The sequence below is a fragment of the Aquarana catesbeiana genome, linkage group LG07, assembly GCF_042186555.1.
Source record: "Aquarana catesbeiana isolate 2022-GZ linkage group LG07, ASM4218655v1, whole genome shotgun sequence".
NCBI lineage: Eukaryota > Metazoa > Chordata > Amphibia > Anura > Ranidae > Aquarana > Aquarana catesbeiana.
In genome coordinates, this window is record NC_133330.1 from 67,753,580 (window position 1) to 67,776,851 (window position 23,272).

At 44.1% G+C, this 23,272-nt stretch overlaps 1 protein-coding gene across 3 annotated transcripts in view; it reads right to left on the reverse strand.

The window, feature by feature from the left end:
• Positions 1–23,272, reverse strand: part of CACNA2D3 (calcium voltage-gated channel auxiliary subunit alpha2delta 3) — a 1,508,837-nt gene that overhangs the window by 965,629 nt on the left and 519,936 nt on the right. For all 3 annotated transcript variants that reach the window (XM_073592282.1, XM_073592284.1, XM_073592285.1), the window contains one exon: positions 3,634–3,693. In XM_073592282.1, coding sequence (XP_073448383.1) covers positions 3,634–3,693 — 60 coding nt within the window. The remainder of the gene's footprint in view (positions 1–3,633; positions 3,694–23,272) is intronic.

Below are 23,272 nucleotides of genomic sequence, written 5' to 3' on the forward strand. Positions count from 1 at the left end.
GAGACCTTAGATTGTAGGCACCTTAAAGGAAAAGTTAATCTTTAAGAACATATTACCAATGCTGCAGCCTCTACCTGATCCAACCCCCCCTCCCTGTGACAGCAGTTGTGGGAGTCTCCCGCATTTCGGCTGTGGCTCCCTGACACCCGCAAGTGCTGTGTGATATACCGGCTGCAGAGCCAATCCTGCAGGGTTTGTGGGGTGCACCCATGGCAGGTGCTATCGCTAGGCAAAAGGCCGGGCATCCATCGCCACACACGGGAGTAATCAGCAAGCTGAGGGCAGATAGGTGGGCGGGCCTGAGGAAGTTGGAGCAATCCATACTGCTCTGGAAGCGTGGGGTACGGTACGCTGCGGCCGCCCCGCTGTTTCTCACCTCTTCGGAGAGAGGAAGAGCTCCACCAGCACCGCCTCCTCCTCCTAGACTGCGCCCTCCCCGAAGAGATGAGAAACAGCGGGGCGGCCGCAGGGTACCGTACCCCACGCTTCCAGAGCAGTATGGATTGCTCCAACTTCCTCCGCTCTCTAACGTCACTTGAGGCCCGGAGCAAGGACTGTCCTCCGAGGACAGGCTGACTTGCTGGGAGCAGCTGTCTGGCTGAAAGGATCAAAGCAGATCTTCACAAGAATACAGACTGGCATGGAATTGGAGGTACCGTACCATCATCATCATCCTACACACACAGGCCTGCAGGCTGCAGATCTGCAGACAGACTTTGGTACAATGTGACAGAGGAGGGACTGCAGATAGGGACAGGGCTAGGGGTCTCTCTCATCTCCCCCCTCACTCCCCTCTCTCTCAGCCCCCTCTCCCCTCCCTCTCTCAGCCCTCCCCTCTCTTAGCACCCCCTCTCTCAGCCCCCTCAACCCCCAAATCTCTCAGCCCTCCCTCTCTCAACCCCCCTCTCAACCCCCCTCTCGCAGCCCCCTCTCTTTTATCCCTCCCTCTCTCAAACCCCTCTCTCAACCCCCCTCTCTCTCAACCCTCCCCTCTCTCAGCCCCCCTCTCTCAGCCCCCCTCAACCCTCCCTCTTTCAGTCCCTTTCTCTCAACCCCCTCTCACTCCTTCTCAGCCCCCCTCTCTCTGAGCCCCCTCTCTTTAAATCTGCTCTCTCTCTCAATCACCCTCTCTCTCTCTCAACCACCCTCTCTCAGCCTCACTCTCTCTCAGCCCCCCTCCCCCTCTCTCTCTCAGCCACCCTCGCTGTCAACCCCCCTCTCTCTCAGCTCCTCCATCTCTCTCTCTCAGCCCCCCTCCCTCTCTCTCTCAGCCACCCTCTCTGTCAGCCCCCTCTCTCACTCATCCACCCTCTCTCTATCTCAGCCTGCCCTCTCTCTCTCAGTCCCCCTCTCTTTTAGCTCCCATATCTCTGTCAGTCGCTCTCCTCTCTTTCACCCCCCCTCTCTCAGCACTGCACATACTGACTCCTACCACCATGACCACTTCAAATCACTGAAGTGGTCATGGTGGTTAGAGTATTTCTTTAATATCTCTCAGAAGAAGTAAACCTCTGTATGCTGATTCCATTTCATTTGATCATCCTCTAGTTGTGTTAAATTGGTGTGGGGGGGCACGGAGAAACAACAGAAATGAGTTTTGCCACCTCCCTGAAATTCGTTTTTGCAGGTTGGGACGTCTGCTGTGGAGTGCCATGGTAGTTCATTGATTCTTCACTGCCAGTGTATACAGATCTGCAGGAGACCAGGAGACGATGCTTTAGAGGCTCCAAAAAAATATATATATATAAATAAAGGCACATTTTTTCGCCTTGAAAAAAATGTGCATTTATTATTATTTTTTTTAAAAGTGAACCTATCCTTTAAGGACAGGGGCTGATGTAAATGTACAATATATGTGTATTGACAGTGCTATATTGTATAAATGCCTGTAATAATAAACATAGGCCCATAGCAATGATAAGCTGAAATTGAATGAGTCAATAGGCCCAATACTAAAGCATTGTGCTGTTTGAAAAGGGAACATGCTGCATTTAAACTCAGAGTAACGTGAACTAAGAAAAAACAAAAATAGCATTGGGCTCCAGTTGGAAACGAAACAAAATAGTCACAGAGCACTGCAACACGTTAACAAAATGCAAATCAACTCAAGTACATTTAGCCCATGCTAAACTTAACATAAGTGTTGTGCATTCAGCCTCAGTCAATACCAAAGCCATGTTTACCATTTTTGCATATGTCCAAGGCACCAAAGTTAGAGAGTACAGGTTAAACCTACAGTTTGTGTTGACTATTTTATTTCGGCTTTATTTGGCTTAATCTTGCTTTGCCACCTTCAGGCCATTAACTTTTGAAACAAAAATCCGGCCTAAAGACACCACAACATGAAATGGATTTACTAAAGGCATATAGACTGTTCACTCTGCAAGTGCAGTTGCACTCATTTTCCCCAGGAGCTTAGTAAATGTGGTAAAGCTCTGCTGTTTTCTGTGCAAGCAAAAATGCATTTCTTATACTTGCACCTGATTGGGTATTCTTTATAAAAATAAAGCTTCACCACATGTACATTTACTAAGGAAAATGAGTGCAACTGCAGCAAAGTGCAAAGTGCTTTTAGTAAATCCACTCCAAGTCTTTTAGTTATTTTCCTCACCAGAAAAGCCTTTCTGTGTCCCTCTCTGATTTAATTTTATCTTGTTCCTGGGTCTTGCCAATTTCTGGCTCTGCCAATGGCCACCTACCTGTTTAATGAAAGTGTCCATACTAAGGTCTAAGGCAGCCACCAGAAGCAAAGAAAACTCCCGAAGTTCTACCTTACACAAGGGCTATGGATTCACAGTGTAAGGCTGGCCATACATGGATTGTTTGTTTTTCAATCAGCCGGTGGGCTGATCGAAGAAAAACGAACTGATCCACACAAGCGAGGTAGATGGAGGAATCCTTCCCGTTGTGCTATTTTATTCTGACAATGGGGACTCCGTCCCTGTCAGAATACACTGATTAAGTCTGCAGAATTATTGGCTGCAGATGCTGATCAAATTAAAATTGTATAATAGAACTGGTTGAACAGGATAGAGTTGTGTATTTTTTCAACCAGACTAACTAAGCAACTGTTTTAGAGAAGTCAATCACTAGACTGACTTCTCTTGAGCAATTGAGAATTTTAACCTATCTATGGCCAGCTTAACAGGTCCGAATTGAACAACTTCACTCATGTGGAGTGTGTCACATGTTCCTCCCTTCTCACAATTACTGGATATCTCATTCAGCTTCTGGCACTGAACAGAAGGGTGGAGGAGCGAAGAAAAGGTAATTATGTGCCTAGTGAGATTGATGGAAATAAAGAAAACCCTAATGACCAAAGCACAATGTTTGCTTAAATGTGAAATCAATTTTGCAGATAAGGCCCATGGCTATAGTATATATAAAAAAAAGGATGAAGGTAACTCAAAGTAATCACCAATAGCACTCAATCGTCTCTCATGAACTTGAGTTTTTAATGCCTGGGAAGTAAAAACCTATTAGCTGCACAGGCTCTTTCAGCTTTCTGAAATACTAGATTCTGCTATCTCTGACCATCCCAGTACAATGGATTTTTTTTTGCTAGAAGTTAGAACTTTCCCTTCAAATAAAGATACAATTTTCTGACAGAAATAAAGTTATAAAGTGACTTACCTGTAGTTCTGCATCAAATTCATGCTTCAAATGTGCCTCCTCTGCTGCTTCAACCAGCCTCTGGAATTGAAGATACATAATGTAAGTTATAGTAGACAATTTAACTTGTATGTTATCTTTCTAGCAATGTTCTTGGCATTGGTGGACTCCACAGTATCCTGCTACCACTAATAATGCTGTATATTCCATCCACTAGCACCAAACACGTCTTAAAGCTGAAATGTATCCAAGCTAAATATGATACATTTTATTTTCAGATGCTCTAACATAAGCCTAGATAAATAATAACAACTATTGTCTCCAATTCGCATCCCTTGCCTGGTTCCAAGGTTATAGTTAGACATTTAGTTACTTACATACTTAAATAATGATGTCCCCTTCTCTTGCATGTGATTATTTTAGCATTAACAACTACTGCTAGAATGCACTAATAGAGGCAGCATGTAGTCTGCTTTATAAGCAGTTAAAAAGTTCAGTGATTCATTTATTTTTAAAATCAGCACCAGGGACAGTACTTCCATGAATGGCGAGTGTACCATGTGCAGGTGCTGCTCTGTTCCGTGAAATCTTTTGTCCCCTGCCCCCCAGTGCTGTGGGGGTTAATATGAGCAGAAGATCAGAGCTACTGTGGTATCTGGGGTAAATACCATCCCTGGTGCTGAGTAAAAAAAAAAAAAAAACACTAAGCTTTGGCTTTAACCAGGCAAACCATCTAACAAAAGAACAAAAAAAGAAGCTTCTTGTTTCCTGAACTAAAGAGAGCTTTCCAACACCTCTATAGATCCTCTGCACCCCTTCCCCCCTACAGTTCTCTTACTGAATATAGCCACAAAAGCCCAGAGGTGGATAGAAGAGGGAAACATACAAGGGGTCTTCAGAAAGTCTCCACACTTTTATATTTGTGTTGGAAAGGACAAGGGCAGGAGGAGTAGTAATTGGTCGTGTATGAGACGGTCATGTGACTAGTCTGTCTGGCAAGCCAGCTGACCTTGCAGTTTAGTAAAAGTGATGCATTTTGTTTTTGAAATTCTTAATAAAAAGAGTTTTAAAAAAAGTGCGGACATTTCTTGAAGAACCCTCGTAATAGAGAAAAAAATATCACCATTTGTATATTTGGATGGTTGATGCTACCCCTATAATCTACTACCCCAGTTACTATGCCATTAATTCTATTATGGTGAACACAGCCCTGCCATCATTATAATACAATGTGTGGCCCCTGTAAGTTGTACCAGCATAGCCTCTGCCATCCCATATACTTCCAATCAGCTTCATGATCTCTGTACTGTAAAGAGTGGGTGTTGCTGGTTTGAAGTGTTTGGAAGAGTTGAGGACATGCCCATGACCACCCTGATAACTATCAAAGGCACAGGTACAAATACAATACATACAGAAGTTACAGGCTTTACCTTCATGATAGGCAAGGAATGTGAAAAAAAGGACTAAAGTTAATATTATTTAGTAATGCTCTGCATATTATTTGTAAGGCACACTATTTACTTTATGTTTGGGCATCTGAAAATGAAGTACAACATTTTTAGCTTATTATTGCCCTTATTGTGTAGCCCTCTTGACCTCTGTGCAGACAGTATTTGGTCCAACTTTCTCAAGCCAGTGAAGAAAATAATGTTCTTTAGATTTACTTTTATAAGATAGATGACTTGGTTTATTTGTTTCACTATCTTATTTTTTTCTGAGCTTTTTGTTCCTTTTATATTTTTTGTTGTCTCCCTCTTAAATCTTTTACAATGGATCTTCCTGAGAAAAATATTCAAAGTGGCACAGGGGTACCAAAGGGAGCACACATTTGAAATGTCGTGGTAACAGCTGTGATTATTAGTTGTCTCATGTAATGTGTCCCCAGTAGGGATGAGCCGAACACCCCCCGGTTCGGTTCGCACCAGAACCTGCGAACGGACCGAAAGTTCGCACGAACGTTAGAACCCCATTGACGTCTATGGGACTCGAACGTTCGAAATCAAAAGTGCTCATTTTAAAGGCTAATTTGCATGGTATTGTCCTAAAAAGGGTTTGGGGACCCGGGTCCTACCCCAGGGGACATGTATCAATGCAAAAAAAACTTTTAAAAACGGCCGTTTTTTCGGGAGCAGTGATTTTAATGATGCTTAAAGTAAAAAAAAAAAAAGTGAAATATTCCTTTAAATATCATACCTGAGGGGTGTCTATAGTATGCCTGTAAAGTGACGCGTGTTTCCCGTGTTTAGAACAGTCCCTGCACCAAATGTCATTTTTAAAGGAAAAAATCTCATTTAAAACTGCTTGCGGGTTTAATGTAATGTCGGGTCCTGGCAATATGGATGAAAATCAGTGAGACAAACGGCATGGGTACCCCCCAGTCCATTACCAGGCCCTTTGGGTCTTGTATGGATATTAAGGGGAACCCCGCACCCAAATTAAAATAAGGAAAGGTGTGGGGCCACCAGGCCCTATATACTCTGAACAGCAGTATACAGGCTGTAGGTTTGTTGTTAAGTAGAATCTCTTTGTAATTTTGAACGGGTACATTTTTAACGTGTTTAGCTCCAGCCAAAAAATCTTTTTTAAGCTTTTTGGAAAACATAGGGAAGGGTTATCACCCCTGTGACATTTGTTTTGCTGTCTTTCCTCCTCTTCAGAAGATTTCACCTCACTTTTTGTCCCAATGGATTGGAAAGCATCAGTGGAAAGGAGAAATGTTTTTCCCATATTAACTCTTACAGGAGAGAATTTCCCTTCCTAGGGGTAGATTTATTCTCACTTCCTGTTGTCTCCTTCCGTTTGCAAGTAGGAGTTGTTTGTAAGTTAGTTGTTTGAAAGTAGGGTCCTGCCCTATATACTCAGCAGAAATTTGGGCCTTAGGTGTTGCTGTGGCCAGAGCACTGTAAGCCCTCACAGGGCTCTGCTGTGAAATATTAGATCAAGAATTGTAATTACATGCCCCTGTTGAACAGGAGCTGAAAAATTAGGCCTTAGGCACTGGTGCTGGTGCCACAACAATGCAACCCCTCACAGACACTCTAGTTGGAATGCAGGAACGAGCCCTGCTGCAAAGTATTGCATCAAAAATTGTAATTACACGCCCCTGTTAAACAAGGGCTGAAAAATTGGGCCTTAGGCACTGGTGCTGGTGCCACAACACTGCAACCCCTCACAGACACTCTAGTTGGAATGCAGGAACGAGCCCTGCTGCAAAGTATTACATCAAAAATCATAATTACACGCCCCTGTTAAACAGGGGCTGAAAAATTGTGCCTTAGGCACTGGTGGTGGCACCCAGAACCAAAAATGTTCTTACAAGCTATCAGCGTGATGATTGAGGAGGAAGAGGATAATTACTCAGGGATAGTCACTCAGCATCAGCATAGGCAGTCTTTGAAGGGATCTGAGATTTCAAAAAAAATTATTCGGTTACATCAGCATCAGGTGCTTGGTAGCTGGTGGTGATCCAAGACTCATTCATTTTTATGAAGGTCAGTCGATCGACCGAGTCAGTGGACAGATGCACCCTGTGATCGGTTACCACGCCTCCAGCAGCACTGAATGTGCGTTCCGAAAGAACGCTGGATGCAGGACAGGCCAGTAGCTCAATTGCATACTGTGCAAGCTCTGGCCAGTGATCCATCCTCAAGACCCAGTAACCCAGAGGATTTTCGGTGGGAAAGGTGTCCAAGTCTGATCTTGCCCCTAGGTATTCCTGCACCATGTAAAACAGACGCTGGCGATGGTTGCTGGAACCGATCATACCTTGGGGCTGCGGACCAAAAAATTGTCTGAACGCATCGGTCAGACGGACATCTTCTCCACCGCTCCTTCTTTGACTGACCGAAGCCTCAGCAACACGTTGTCCAGAAACAGGAGTTTGTAACCTCCCAGTCTCTGGGAACGCGTTGCACAGACCTTTCTGCAAGGCCTCCCGAAGATGTTTCATCCTCTGCTCCCTCTGCGATGGCAAGATAAGGTCCGCAACCTTACCCTTGTAACGTGGATCAAGGAGGGTTGCCAGCCAGTATTGGTCCTTCTCCTTGATACCACGAATACGAGGATCCTTACGCAGGCTTTGCAGGATCAGGGAGGCCATGCAGCGTAGGTTTGCTGAGGCATTCGGTCCGGAGTCCTCTGGGTCACTAAGGACGACATGGTCCGCAGCCACCTCCTCCCAGCCACGTACAAGTCCATGTGTTTCTTGGGACTGATCCCTTAAAGACTGCTGCTGATGCTGAGTGCCAGGCTCCACCTCCATACTGACACAATCTTCCTCCTCCTCCTCCTCCTCCTCCTCTTCCTCCTCGTCCTCTTCCTGTGTGATCGGCGGGCACGCAGGAACACTGTCTGGATAAAGGGGTCCTTGAGAGCTAAGGAAGTCCTCCTCTTCCTGCCTCTGTTCTGCCTCAAGTGCCCTGTCCATTATTCCACGCAGCGTGTGCTCCAACAGGTGGACAAGGGGGACAGTGTCACTGATGCATGCACTGTCACTGCTCACCATCCTCGTGGCCTCCTCAAATGGTGACAGGACAGTGCATGCATCCCTGATCATGGCCCACTGGTGTGGGGAAAAAAACCAAGCTCCCCTGACCCTGTCCTGGTGCCATAGTCGCACAGGTACTCATTGATGGCCCTCTGCTGCGTGTGCAGCCGCTGCAGCATGGCCAACGTTGAGTTCCACCTGGTGGGCATGTCACAGATTAGGCGGTTCTTGGGCAGGTTAAACTCCTTTTGGAGGTCCGTCAGCCGAGCACTGGCATTATATGACCGGCGGAAATGCACACAGACTTTCCTGGCCTGCCTCAGGACATCCTGTAAGCCCGGGTACCTGCCCAAGAACCGCTGCACCACCAAGTTAAGGACGTGAGCCAAACAGGGCACATGGGTCATTTGTCCCTGTCGGAGGGCAGAGAGGAGGTTGGTGCCATTGTCGCAAACCACCATTCCTGCCTTAAGTTGGCGTGGCTTCAACCACCTCTGAACCTGCCCCTGCAGAGCTGACAGAACCTCTGCCCCAGTGTGGCTCCTGTCCCCCAAGCACACCAGCTCAAGCACCGCATGGCATCTTTTGGCCTGCGTACTTGCGTAGCCCCTTGAACGACTACAGAGCACCGCTGGTTCCGAGGAAGAGGCCATGGAGGAAGAAGAAGAGGAGGGGGTGGAGGAGAGAGGTGTGTCACAATCATTAGCATTTTGGAGGCGTGGTGGCGGAACAACCTCCAACACTACTGCACCTTGTCCTGCATCCTTCCCAGCTGCCAGCAGAGTCACCCAATGCGCCGTGAAACTTAGGTAACGTCCCTGTCCATGCCTGCTGGACCATGAGTCAGCGGTAATATGCACCTTACCGCTGACCGCCCTGTCCAGCGAGGCATGGACATTGCCTTCCACATGCTGGTAGAGAGCCGGAATCGCCTTCCGTGAGAAAAAGTGGCGTTTGGGTACCTGCCACTGAGGAACCTCACATTCCACAAACTCACGGAAGGGGGCAGAGTCTACCAACTGAAAAGGCAGCAGTTGAAGTGCTAGCAATTTTGCCAAGCTAGCATTCAACCGTTGGGCATGTGGATGGCTGGGAGCAAACTTCTTTCGGCCGTGCAGCAGCTGGGGCAGGGAAATTTGCCTGGTACAATCTGACGTCGGTGTACCAAAATCAGATTGCCCACAAGTACGTGGCTGTGACACACCTAATTCTACACCTTCATTCCTCTCAGTGCAGGTCTCAGAGAGGACTGAAGGTCTAGTGGGGTTGGAAATCTCAGCTGATGAGGAGCAAGCAGAGGTCCTCTTTGTTCTTTGGTGTGGGTCTTTTAGATACGCTTGCCAACGAACTGCATGGCAGGTCAACATATGTCTGGTCAAGCATGTGGTACCCAAGCGGGAGATGTTTTGGCCACGCGAGATAAGCTTGAGACATATGTTGCAAATAGCAGCGGTGCAATCTGATGCACTCGTCTCAAAAAAGGCCCACACCAAAGAACTTTTTGAATAACGCGCAGAGACTGCAGCGCCCTGCACATGTGGAGCTTTGGGGTGTGATGCAGTCAATGTGCTGCCCTTAGGCTGGCCCCTGGAGGGCATCCTGCCTCGTTGGTGATGTGCCGCCTCCTCCTCCTCCTCCTCTCTCCTATCAGGCACCCACGTTGAGTCAGTGACCTCATCATCCCCTCCCTCCTCATCACTGGAGCAAACCTGGCAGTATGCTGCAGCAGGGGGAGCATGACTGCCAGATTGCTGTCCTTCTTGGGCACCCCCTCTGTCCGTGCTCGTGTTACTGCCTTCATCGAGCTCAGTATCATCATCAGAGCCTTCCAAACGCTGGGCATCCTCCTGGAGCATGTACCCAACACTGTGGTCAAACAGTTCGAGGGACTCCTCAGGAGGACATGGTGGGGCTAGGGAAGGAGTCACTGATGACATTGAGCCGAGGGAAGAGGCCGCTGCTTTGCCAGACAAAGTACCCTGGGCATGGGTGAGAGAGGATGAGGAGGATGAGGACGGCTTGGTCATCCACTCGACCAAGTCTTCCGCATGTTGCGGCTCAACATGGCCAGCTGCCGAAAAAAAGGCCAAGCGTGTCCCATGGCCACGTGCTGATGAGGATGCACCGTCTCCACGACCAGCACTAGACACAGAGCCTGCTTGCCCTCTCTTATTGGCTTGTGACTGTCTGCCTCTCCTTCTTGGCCTTCCAGACATACTAATGGCCTGTAGCTGCACTAAGCTGGGATATATATATATATATATATGTACTGATACTGCAGCTAGCAAAATCAACTGCCTGCCTGTAGTATGAGAACACCACCAACCTTCTACAGGTAGCTTTAGCTGAACACTGTGAGGTGGACGCACCCCACTAACTTGTAGGTTTAGCAGAACACTGTGAGCAGGACGCACTGCACTAACTGTAAATAGTCTAGCTGCCTGACTGTGGTACTAATAGGATCAAAAGAACACCAGCAATTTTCTTCAGGTAGCTGTATTTACTGTAACAAGACAAGCCTGCCTGTCAGTAAGAAGATAACAGAAACGGATCTAGCTGAACACTGTGAGCAGGACGCACCCCACTAGCTTGTAGGTTTAGCTGAACACTGTGAGGTGGACGCACCCCACTAACTTGTAGGTTTAGCTGAACACTGTGAGCAGGACGCACCCCACTTACTTGTAGGTTTAGCAGAACACTGTGGGCAGGACGCACTGCACTAACTGTAAATAGTCTAGCTGCCTGACTGTGGTACTAATAGGATCAAAAGAACACCAGTAATTTTCTTTAAAATACTGTAACAAGACAAGCCTGCCTGTCAGTAAGAAGATAACAGATAGCTGAACACTGTGAGCAGGACGCACTGCACTAAATGTAAATAGTCTAGCTGCCTGACTGTGGTACTAATAGGATCAAAAGAACACCAGTAATTTTCTTCAAAATGCTGTAACAAGACAAGCCTGCCTGTCAGTAGGAATATAACAGGAACGGATCTAGCTGAACACTGTGAGCAGGACGCACTGCACTAAATGTAAATAGTCTAGAAGATAACAGGAATGGATCTAGCTAAACTGAATACAGTGTATATATATATATATATGCAACACCTGGGATGCATATATATACACAATACACTTTAAGTGCAGCTAACTGACTGACTGTCCTGCCTAATCTAGCTAACTCAAATGAAATGACACTGTCTCTCTCTCTCTCTAAGCACACCGGAACACACTGCACAGGGCCGCCGTGCAGGCGGCCTTATATAGTGTGGGGCGTGTACTAAATCCCCTGAGCCATAATTGGCCAAAGCCTCCTTGGCTTTGGCCAATTATGGCTCTCTGTTAAGGCGGCGCTGTGATTGGCCAAGCATGCGGGTCATAGTGCATGCTTGGCCAATCATCAGCAAGCAATGCACTGCGATGCCGCAGTGAATTATGGGCCGTGACGCGCCACACGAATTTGGTGCGAACGGCCCATATCGTTCGCAATTCGACGAACGATCGAACAGCCGATGTTCGAGTCGAACATGGGTTCGACTCGAACACGAAGCTCATCCCTAGTCCCCAGACACTGACAGTCTCCTGAACATGATCCCAGTCTCCAATAACTCCTATATCATCTAAGCAGTCTTTGTCCATCGCTGATGTGCACAGTTTCTGATCTTCTCTTGTAGCATACCCATAGCCTATGATCATCTCCTGTCACCTCTCTACAGTCTTTGACATTACAGTCACTGAATATTATATGTGACTATTTTCTGACATCAGCAGCCACACTGTGGGGATCCCTTATTTTGAGTCAGTTGACCACCACTGCCATCTTTGTTTTTCCTCCATTATCTAACTTGTATTTAAAAAAGAATTCCAGTTATGGACATTTCTGCATAGTTACGTTAGCTGAACTTGGACCAACCAATGTAACTATGCACATACCATACCTGAGGGATTCCTCTAGTAGCTGGAAATCAATGTAGCAGATATGGCTACACCTGTAATCTCCACCAGCTTCCGGGTTTTTATGCAGAGTGGCTGCCCTTCTGCATTATAAATACAGGAGGTCATTTGCTCAGCACAGCTGCCATGCAGAAAACATTTTGCATTGTCTCAATAAATGCAAAGAATTCTCTGATTGGACAAGGTGCAGAGGAAGGCAGTGGTGTCACACTCTTCACCTGTCAGGAACCATAATCCAGGCAGAGACAGAAAATGCAGTTCAAATCACACCTTTAATGAGATAGCAAAGAATAACACAGTTCAGAAACGTAGTCGAAAACTGAAGCCAGGGTTTGGATGCCGGGTTTAGGAAGCCAGAAGTCAGCATAGTAAGCAGCAAAAATATGAGCAGGTATCAGGAGAGAAGTCAGCCAGGCCAAGTCATACACAGGAACACAAGCAGGAACACACTGGAGATCACAGACTGCTCAAGGGACTGAAAGAAATGAGCAAAGCTGTTTATTCAAGATGAACTAACAAGTTAAACTGTGGCTTTCTGAGTCATACATCTTTACAGTAATTGGATGATACTGTAGTGTCCATGTGATCCATATCACTGCCTTCATCTGTAGAGCCCTAAAAAAGTTTTTAATCTACAGTGGAAAAAAAGATTTCCACAGCAACAAATAAAGCAATAAGTCACCTGCCACAGCAACAGATTTGTGAGATTTGTGATTACTTTTAGACTATTGCAATAAACAAAGACATGAAAAAAGATCTGCGGCAATGTATATACAATCGCCCACATAATCTGAGATAAACACAGCATTCCCTTTGTAATCACAATCATTGAGTTGTGGATTATGGGGAACAGAAAATGATGACATCTTCAATACCGCAGCCTAAAACCTTTCAAAACCTTTCAAGGAACAACAATGATTTGAATGTGTCTGAGTCACCTAATGAGAGACAAATAAACACTGGATCAATATCACATCATATTGGAAGCCAGCAAACATCATTATAAATTACAATTACAGCATTATTTCACTGTAATCAATGCAAGGAGCATAGAGAACATCACTTAACTGCATTGCTCTATTACATACGTTGGATCGATAGGGAATGTGCTGATGTCATTACTAAAACATTATCCTTTATTATATTTAATATTGGCTTTTATTTTATAAAATATGGGCATCCATGTTAAATTTTACATTCGTTGTTTGTTCAATTAAATGGGTGCATTCTTTAAACTGTACATAGAATCTTGTAGGCTATCATAAAAGAGATGGTTAGGTAAGTCAGGTATTAGAATCTTTATTTTTCAATTATAATAATTTTAGCATATTTTTGAAGGCTGATATCAAGGACCACCTCCAGTACAGGCAATATTGTTCCTACCTTAAAGTGATTGTAAGGGTTCGTTTCTTTTTAAAATAACAAACATATCATACTTACCTCCACTGTGCAGCTCGTTTTGCACAGAGTGGCCCCATACATCCTCTTCTGGGGTCCCCTGGCGGCTCCTCCCCGCATCAAATAAACCCCTAGGAGAAGCGCTCTCCCGAGGGGGTTACCTTGCGGGCGCTCTCCCAAGACCAACATTCACGTCCATAGCCGCCAAATGTATGACTCAGCCCCTCCCCCCCCGGCGCCTGCCCCATTAGATTTGATTGACCACAGCGGGAGCCAATGGCTGCGCTGTTATCAATCTATACATTCAAGAGCCGAGAACCCTGGGCAGAGAGACAACATGTCCCTGCCGGGTCAAGTTCCAGGGCCCAGGTAAGTAAAATGAGGGGGGGGGGGGGGGCTGGGGGGCTGATGACTGCCAGGTGTTTTTTCACCTCAATGCATAGGATGCATTAGGGGTGAAAAAACACGAAGGCTTACAACCCCTTTAATCTTGGATACACTATGGGGAAAATTGGTAAGAAGTCAATTAACCTGCCGCTATGTTTTTGGATTCTCAAGTAAAATTCTACTTTTTTTTTTCCAAACTAAAGTGGTTCTAAAGTCAGAATGTTTATTTTACCTTAATGCATTTCCTGTATTAAGATAGAAAATACCCCACTAACTGTTCTATCCCTCTTCCTCCCTAAACACTTAGCTGACTCTTGTCATCCCTGCAGTGCTGTCCCAGCTGCAGGCCCACTCCCCTCACTTCCTGCTTTCACAGGAGACACTGAGAGCAGAGGGAGCCATAGGCTCCTGCTGCTGTCAATCAAACTCCTGTGAGGAGGGAGTGGGGGTGTGGCATACCAGCACTGTGTGTATCTATGGATGCACACAGCTGGACAGATGTCCCCCTGAGCACTCAGCTTGTTAGGAGGCACTCAGAACAGGGATACACAGACAATGCTGGCGGGGAAGGGGGGGGGGGGGGGGGCTTCTAGAAGAGGAAGTAAAAAAACTGCTCTGTGCAATAACATTTAACAGAGCAGGTAAATATAACATCATTTTTATTTTATTTTTTTTTTGTAAATTGCTTTTAATATCAGTTTAATTGCATACATGGGCTTATGATAATTATGTTCCTTGCTGTCTGTGGCAAAATCAAATTAGCGATAGTTTATTAATGAATATTAATTTGTGTTTTTAACGTTTATATCACGGATAATGGACTTCTAGATATTAGATCTAGTACTGGTACAATAGCTTCCAATTATTTTAAATCTCTCTTTCCGCTTGGAGGTTCATATAATATATATACCCTTTTTGTGCTATAGTTGGAATATTCATTTCACCTTTATTTTTATATTTAGTTATGCGATTTTTGTGCCATTACCCTAATCGCTTATGTTTGCACTTTAATCACATGCACTGTTCTTTTAGTGTTTGAAATTTTCTTATATATTTCTGTGATACATAACTCCACATCCTTTCCCCTATACACCAGTTTATGTGATTATGTGCGATTTCACATCGCTTATATAGTCGCTTTTGAATTTGAACTACCACTTGCTTTTTTGCTGTGATTTTTTAAATACACTCTAGCTCTTGAGTGTTATATTATTGTATCTATAGCACAATCTGCTTCCAGGTTTCCATTCTGGTCAGGCTTTTGTGTTTTATATACATCACCAGCGCTAAACATTATTATTATCATTTTTTATATCACATTACAAGTCTGACTGTTGTGTTGGCTGCTTATATTTGAGGTTGCCGCAGTATTTCCAGCACTTTACATTTAAAATCTAGAATGAAAATATTTTAAATAGCAGATTAAACTTTTCATATTTCCACAAAATTAATTCTGCCCTACCCTCTAAACCAGGAGTGTCCAACCTGCGACCCAAGACGGCTGTGAATGTAGCCCAACAAAAAAACTGTAAACTTACTTAAAAATTTAGATTGGGGGGGGGGGGGGGTTGTAAACAAACACGGGCGGCCAAAGAAAAATTTGACAGTGTCTCTTTATACGTTTTATATTCCCAAAGAGAAATCTCCCACTCTTCACAATCGCACTTTATTCATGCCATCAGTTTTCAGGAGCAACTATATTTGTGAGCAACTATTTTCAAAGATGAAGCACACGATGGGGAATCTGAATTTCTGTTACATCCATCAAATCTGATATCGATGTGTTAGTTTATCAAATATTTGTCAAATATCACTCTAGTTTTATGTTGCCCCTTTACTTTTATAATTAAAAAAATGACAAAAAGTGAAGTTTTATTACTCAGACAGGTACATCATCTATATCAGTGATTGTTAAAGTGGTTGTAAACCCTAGAAAAAAACCCTGCAAGCCAAAGGCATAATGAGCTAGTATGCATAGCATACTAGCTCATTATGAATTACTTACCTGAGATCGAAGTTCCTGCAGCTGTCCTCGTACCCTGCTCTGGCGGCCGACATCACTCCTGGAGTTACTTCCAGGTATCACGGGCTCCGGCGCTGTGATTGGCCGGAACCGCGATGGTGTCACTCCTGCGTATGCGTGCGGGAGCCGCTGTAACGGCGCAGTCTAACTGAAACAACGGCACGTACTGCCATTGCTTCAGCGCGCATGTGCCGATAACGTCGGCACATGCAAATACAGGGGATATCTCCTAAACCGTGCAGGTTTAGGAGATATCCAGTGTAGCTACAGGTAAGCCTAATCGTAGGCTTACCTGTAGCAAAAAGTGGTTGTAAAGGTGTTTACAACCACTTTAACTTGTGATTTGCCAGACTTTTTTCTGCTTATCAGCTATCCTTATTGTTAGTGTATTTTATGTGTGGCCCAAGACAATTCCTCTTCTATCAATGTCACATAGTTACACAGTTAAGATTCATAAGAAAATCGTGCAAACATTTTCGTCCAAAGAATTTTCATAAGATTGTCGTATACTGTGTACAAAACTTTCAACAGCCGATTCAGAATTTTTGTACAAAAATTCCCGAAGGGACAAACTCCTAAAGTTTTCTCATATGGGAACAGAACGAACGATATAAACTTAATGTGTACCGTTTTCGTACGATTTTCGTACAAGGATAATCAGAAAAGAAAGACTGCGCATGATCAGAAACAATAAAAAAACAACAACAAAAAAAAAAAACCTTTGTCGTATGAGAATTTCCATATGAACTTTCTTTCATCAGTTCCGATTTTCTGTGAAACAACGAGGAAAATCGGACGTTTGTTCACCCAATTTTCTTATAGGTTATGCCCCACTTTAGTCTGGTTGAAAAAAGTCCATCTAGTTCAACCAATAAAACGAAAAAAAAAATAAAAAAATAAAAAAAAGGTCCAAAAGAAAAAATCATGCAATCCTTTATATACACAATCCTACACCCACAGTTGATCAAGAGGAAAGCAAAAAACCCCAGCAAAGCATGATCCAATTTGCTACAGCAGGGGAAAAAAATCCTTCCTGATCCCCCGAAAAGGCAATCGGATATTCCCTGGATTAACTTTACCTATAAATGTCAGTACCCATTTATATTATGTACATTTAGAAAAGAATCTAGACCTTTTTTAAGCAATCTACTGAGCTGGCCAGAACTGGCTCTTGAGGGACTCTATTCAACATTTTCACAGCTCTTTCTGTAAAGAAACCTTTCCATATTTGGAGATTAAATCTTTTGTCCTCTGTTATTACCCTAAAGTGAATAACTCAACACCAAGTTCACTATATGGACCCCTTATATATTTGTACATGTTGATCATATCCCTCCTTAATCTCCTCTTCTCAAGAGTGAATAAATTCAGTTCCTCTAATCTTTCCTCATAGCTGAGCTCCTCCATGCCTCTTATCAGTTTGGTTGCCCTTCTCTGCACTTTCTCCAGTTCCCCAATATCCTTTTTGAGAACTGGTGCCCAAAACTGAACTGCATATTCCAGATGAGGTCTTACTAATGATTTGTACAGGGGCAAAATTATATCTCTCTCTCTGGAGTCCATACCTCTCTTAATACAAGAAAGGACTTTGCTCGCTTTGGAAACCTCAGCTTGGCATTGCATGTTATTATTGAGCTTATGATCTACCAAAACCCCCAGATCGTTCTCCACCGTTGAGTCCCCCAGTTGTACTCCCCCTAGTATGTATGATGTATGCATATTCTTAGCCCCCAAGTGCATAACTTTACATTTCTCAACATTAAACCTCATTTTCTATATAGTCACCCAATTAAACAGTGCATTGTGAGTTGGACATATCCCGTAAGGACCGTATTCCACTGCATAGCTTGGTGTCACCTGAAAATACTGACATTTTAACTTTAATCTCAGACCCAATATCATTTATAAATAAACAGTGTATAAAAGTATAAAAATGTGACCAAGGAAGGCCAAAAGGTTGGACACCCCTACTCTAAACAGATAAATACACAGATGAAACATACAGTATATATGCTGTATATGAGGGCCGTTGTACTGGCCAATGGATTTGAATTTCTGTTCATCCATTTCTGAAATATACACAGCTCTGTCACCTAGCACAGCCCTATCTGGCAAGACAGGTGACCAGATTTTTTTTGCTACAGTCTTGTCCCTCCCCAGACAGTAAAATGGGAAAGAGCAAAATGATGAGCAAATTTCTCTGTCACTCTGCTCTCTCCTCTAATCAGCATGCATCTTATTAGCACATGAGCACTACAGCACATAACTGCAAGAGGGTGATGCCAGTTTGAATACAAATAGCTGCACTGCTTGTATTTAAAAATATTTGTAATTACTGTATGTATTAGCTAGGGGCGGACTGATAACTCATGGGGCCCCCGGGCAATAGGAGATTATGGGGCCCCCCGGCAATCAGAGATTATGGGGCCACACAGTATACACACACACAGTATACAATCACACAGTATACACATACATGTACACACAGTATACACACACACAGTATACAATCACACAGTATACACATACATGTACACACAGTATACACACACACAGTATACAATCACACAGTATACACATACATGTACACACAGTATACACAGACAGATGTAAAAAAAACACAGATTTATACATACTGTCCCTGGTTTTACTGAGGCTGGCAACCCTGATGGGGCCCCCTAGTGGCCCAGGGCCCTTGGGCAGTGCCCGAGTCGCTCAATGGTCAGTCTGCCCCTGGTATTAGCGAATACAGATTTACATTAATGTGTGTCTTTATCTGCCAGAGTTTACTTTTAACCAAAATTAGCAAATTTTTGTTGGCCTAGCTTTACTATGGTAAGAGCCTTATGTTACCTACTTTCAGATTATATTTTTTAAAACTCTCCAAATTTAGGAATAAAAAAGCATAATTAAAAAAAAAGGAAGAAATTTAAAGTGTAATTAACGTTAATGCACCAGAGCATAAAGTCTGGATTAAACAATAAGTTAAAATTAATTGTAGCATGTAATATAGGGAACTGGATAAGGAGACCAATTCTCGGCAGAACAAATAGATTATACACACAGGCAAAATTATACTTATAGACAGGCGCATCCAATTTCAAACATGAATAGGAAGTTCATGAGTTTAACCACTTCAGCCCAAAAGGATTTACCCCCTTCCTGACCGGAGCACTTTTTGCGATTCGGCACTGCGTCGCTTTAACTGACAATTGCGCGGTCGTGCGACGTTGTACCCAAACAAAATTGACGTCCTTTTTTCCCACAAATAGAGCTTTCTTTTGGCGGTATTTGATCACCTCTGCGGTTTTTATTTTTTGCGCTATAAACAAAATAAAAGCGACAATTTTGAAAAAAGCGCATTATTTTTTACTTTTTGCTATAATAAATATCCCCCCAAAATATATAAAAAATATATTTTTTCCCTCAGTTCAGGGAAATACGTATTCTTCTATATACTTTTGGTAAAAAAAAATCACAATAAGCGTATATTGATTGGTTTGCGCAAAAGTTATAGCATCTAGAAAATAGGGGATAGTTTTATGGCATTTTTATTTATTTTTTTATTAGTAATGGCGGCGATCTGCGATTTTTATCGGGACTGCAACGTTATGGCGGACACATCGGACATTTTTTACACTATTTTGGGACCATTGTCATTTATACAGCGATTACTGCTATAAAAATGCATTGATTACTGTGTAAATGACACTGGCAGGGAAGGGGTTAACCACTAGGGGGCGATAAAGGGGTTAAGTGTGTCCATTGGAGTGATTCTAACTGTGGGGGGGAGGGGCTACATCACACATAACAGTGATCACAGCTCTCGATGACAGGGAGCAGTGATCTCTGTCCTGTCATTAGGCAGAACGGGGAAATGCTTTGTTTACAAAAGCATCTCCCCATTCTACCTCTCCGTGACATGATCGCGGGCACCCGGCGGACATCGAATCCGTGGTCACGGAGGCACGTGCGTGCACAGCGCTGCTTCTTAAAAGGGGTTGTACCTGTACGCCCTTTTGCCCACCAGCGCCATTTTGCCGACGTATATCAGCGTGCGCTGGTCGGGAAGCGGTTAATGAGCAAGTATTGACCTCTGTTGCAGCTATACTATGGACTGTATAGACAGTAAATGTGTGGAGGGAGGTAGACACTTTCTCCTGCGATGGAGAAGAAGGGTTCCTGTTTACATTTAAAAGACAGTGGGTTGATTTACTAAATGCAAATAGACTGTGCACTTTGCAAATTTTTCCTTGCATGTGATTGGATATTCTTTGCAAAGTGAAGCTTTACCTCATTTACTAAGCTCTGGAGCAACTGCACTTTGCAAAGCACACAGTCTATTTGCCTTTTATAACCAGAGGTCATTAACCACTTAAGGACTGCCCCACATACATTTACTGCGGCAGGACAGCCCTTAAGTGCAAAATCATGTACCTGTACTTGATTCCTCTTGTCGGCTCTGGGGCGCATGCGTGCTGCAGGAGCCACGCTCCAGCTGTGATTGGATGGGACCTGCCGATCGTTCGTAGGAGAGGCAGAACAGCGGTCTGCCTATGTAAACAAGGCAGACCGTCATTCTGTCAGACAGTAAGAGAGAGATTGTGTGTTTCTGCTAATCAGAAACAAAGATGTCTCTCTTCCTCCAGTCACTCCATCGTCCACACAGTTATGCCTCGTTTCCACCGCGGATTGGTTCGGGTCGGTACAGTTTGAATGGCCTAGAATGGTCCGGTCTATTCTGGTGAGCGTTTCCACTGCAAGTGGGACCACAAGGGGCCATACAGGGTTTAGAAAAAATGCCTCAGCATAGCACAGCAGAGGGTTTTCTGTCAGCCAATCAGTGGAATGTATCATAGTTCTGCCCTAACCGAACCGTTCCATTTTCTATGGCCCCACATCTGAAGCAAGACCCTGAATGGAACGGTACGGTTCGGTTGTATGGGCCGCTTTCATAATGGAAACACCCAAGATAGCGTACCGTACCGAACCGAACCGAACCGATCCGCTCAGTGGAAACGAGGCATTAGAAATCACTCCCTAGGAGCACACTTAACCCTTTGATCGCCCCTGATGTTAATCTCTTCCCTGCCACTGTCATTTGTACAGTGAAAGTGCATTTTTTTAGCACTGATCACTGTATTGGTGTCATTGGTCCCCAAAAAGAGTCACTTAGGGGTTGATTTACTAAAGGCAAATCCACTTTGCACTACAAGTGCACTGGAAAGTGCAGTCGCTGTAGATCTGAGGGGAAGATCTGAAATGAGGAGAAGCTCTGCTGATTTTATCATCCAATCATGTGCAAGCAAAAATTATGTTTTTTTATTTTGCTTGCTTGTCACCCTCAAATCTACAATGACTGCACTTCCAAGTGCACTTGCAGTGCAAAGTGGATTTGTCTTTAGTAAATAACCCCCCCCCCGTCTGAGATTTGTCCGCTGCAATGTCACAGTCCTGCTAAAAATCGCTGATCACCACCATTACTAGTAAAAACATAAAAAAAAAAAAAAAAAATCATAAATATATGCCATAGTTTGTAGACGCTATAACTTTTGCGCAAACCAATCAATATACGCTTTTTGGGATTTTTTTTTATTGGATATGTTTTATAGCAGAAAGTAAGAAATATATATTTTTTTTCTAAATTGTTGGTCTTTTTTTGTTTATAGAGCAAAAAAATAAAAATCTCAGAGGTGATCAAATACCACCAAAAGAACGCTCTATTTGTGGGGAAAAAAGACATCAATTGCATTTGGGTACAGCGTCGTATGTCCATGCAATTGTCAGTTAAAATAGCAGTGCCGTATCGCAAAAAATGGCCTTGTCAGGAAAGGGGTAAAACCTTACAGAGCTGAAGTGGTTGAAGCCTAGAGGTCAAATGCAACAGTGTCAGTTTTCATTGGTTAATGTAACAATAACCCTATGGCTAATTTGTATACCAGTATATTTTTAAAGACATATTAGACTTCTTGGCAGAAACTTTTATTGAACAAATAAACTTTCCATTTTTCTTATATGCTGACAAATGCCCAAAAATTTAAAAAAAAAAACAGTTTACATTTTTTTCTATATTTAAATTAATTTATTATTATTTTTAACAAGGACTTGTCTATTCTACTGCGTATACCAACACTGACTGTGGTTTCTAATAGCGATCCCCAACCTTTTTGGGACCTGGGACCGGCTGCGTGGGGGGGGGGGGGGGGGGGATGGGGGGTAAACAATTTTTCTCGGGCAATGGCTGGTGTTGGCGTTACAATCATCACAGCACCATGGTTGATATGGTGTAAGGGTGATTGTAGTGCATTTTTTCTATCATTACATTGTAGTAATAAATGAAATAGTTCAACCCACCATAATGCAGAATCAGTAGGAGCCCTGAGCGTGTCACTTGCCACGGAATGCCACTTTCCATGTCACTTGCCACAAGACGTGGATTGTCACTTGCCACATCACTTGCCACATTGCCTGTCACCAGATGTTTAATGTCACTTGCCACGCCACCTGCCACGTTGCCTGTCACTAGATGTGTAATGTCACTTGCCACGCTGCCTGCCACCACTGCATTGGTGGCAGCACTGGTCCATTTAGTACAGAGGCAGGCCTCTGTGCAGTGGTGGGTTCTGAATGAAGGCAGGAGAGCGGCGATGTGGGGCGGGTAGTGAGAGATGATGTCATCTTCCTGCTCCTCGCTGCACCTCTGACATTGAGGCTGACAGAACACCGGCTGTGAAGGCTCATATGCTGGCTGCCCGTTGCCCGGCTGCAGAAAGGCCACGGCCCTGTAGCGGGCCGTGGCCCGGGGGCTGACAACCCCTGGTCTATAACATCCTCTGTGTGCAAATCAGCCTGCTATGGAGTACTTTTGAGTCCATTTGACATTCTGCCATTTCACCCAGCCCTGATGAAGGGGAAATTATGTGGCCCCCAAAATGCGTTGTCTGCCTTTTGATCTTGTTGGAACCAATTGAACAATAGAGACTTTGAACTCCCAATGATTTTTATATGTGGTGCTCTCCTTGATCTATTACACTTGGATTCATAAAATGCAGGCTGAGGTGTGGAGTCTGTAAAATCTTTTGGGGTTCTCCTGCTTGGTGACGTTCCATGATTGGAGGAGAGTCGATCACATGACTTTAACAGGTCCTGTGACTGAGCTCTCTTAACAGTATTTGTTTTTTGGTTACACTGCATTTATATTCAAAGAGAAGTTTGGGGATATACTTACTTACTTTAAGTGGATGCATCTGGACTGATGCTGCATCTGTCCCCCGCTGCTTCTAAGAATGAGAACCGAGCGATCAAAGACCCCTGATAGCTCAGTTCTCAGTCTTCACTGAGCACAGAGTGTCAGACTGTCAGTCACTGGCTCTCTGCTCTGCCTCACCCCCCCAGTGCTCACTGGAGTGTCGG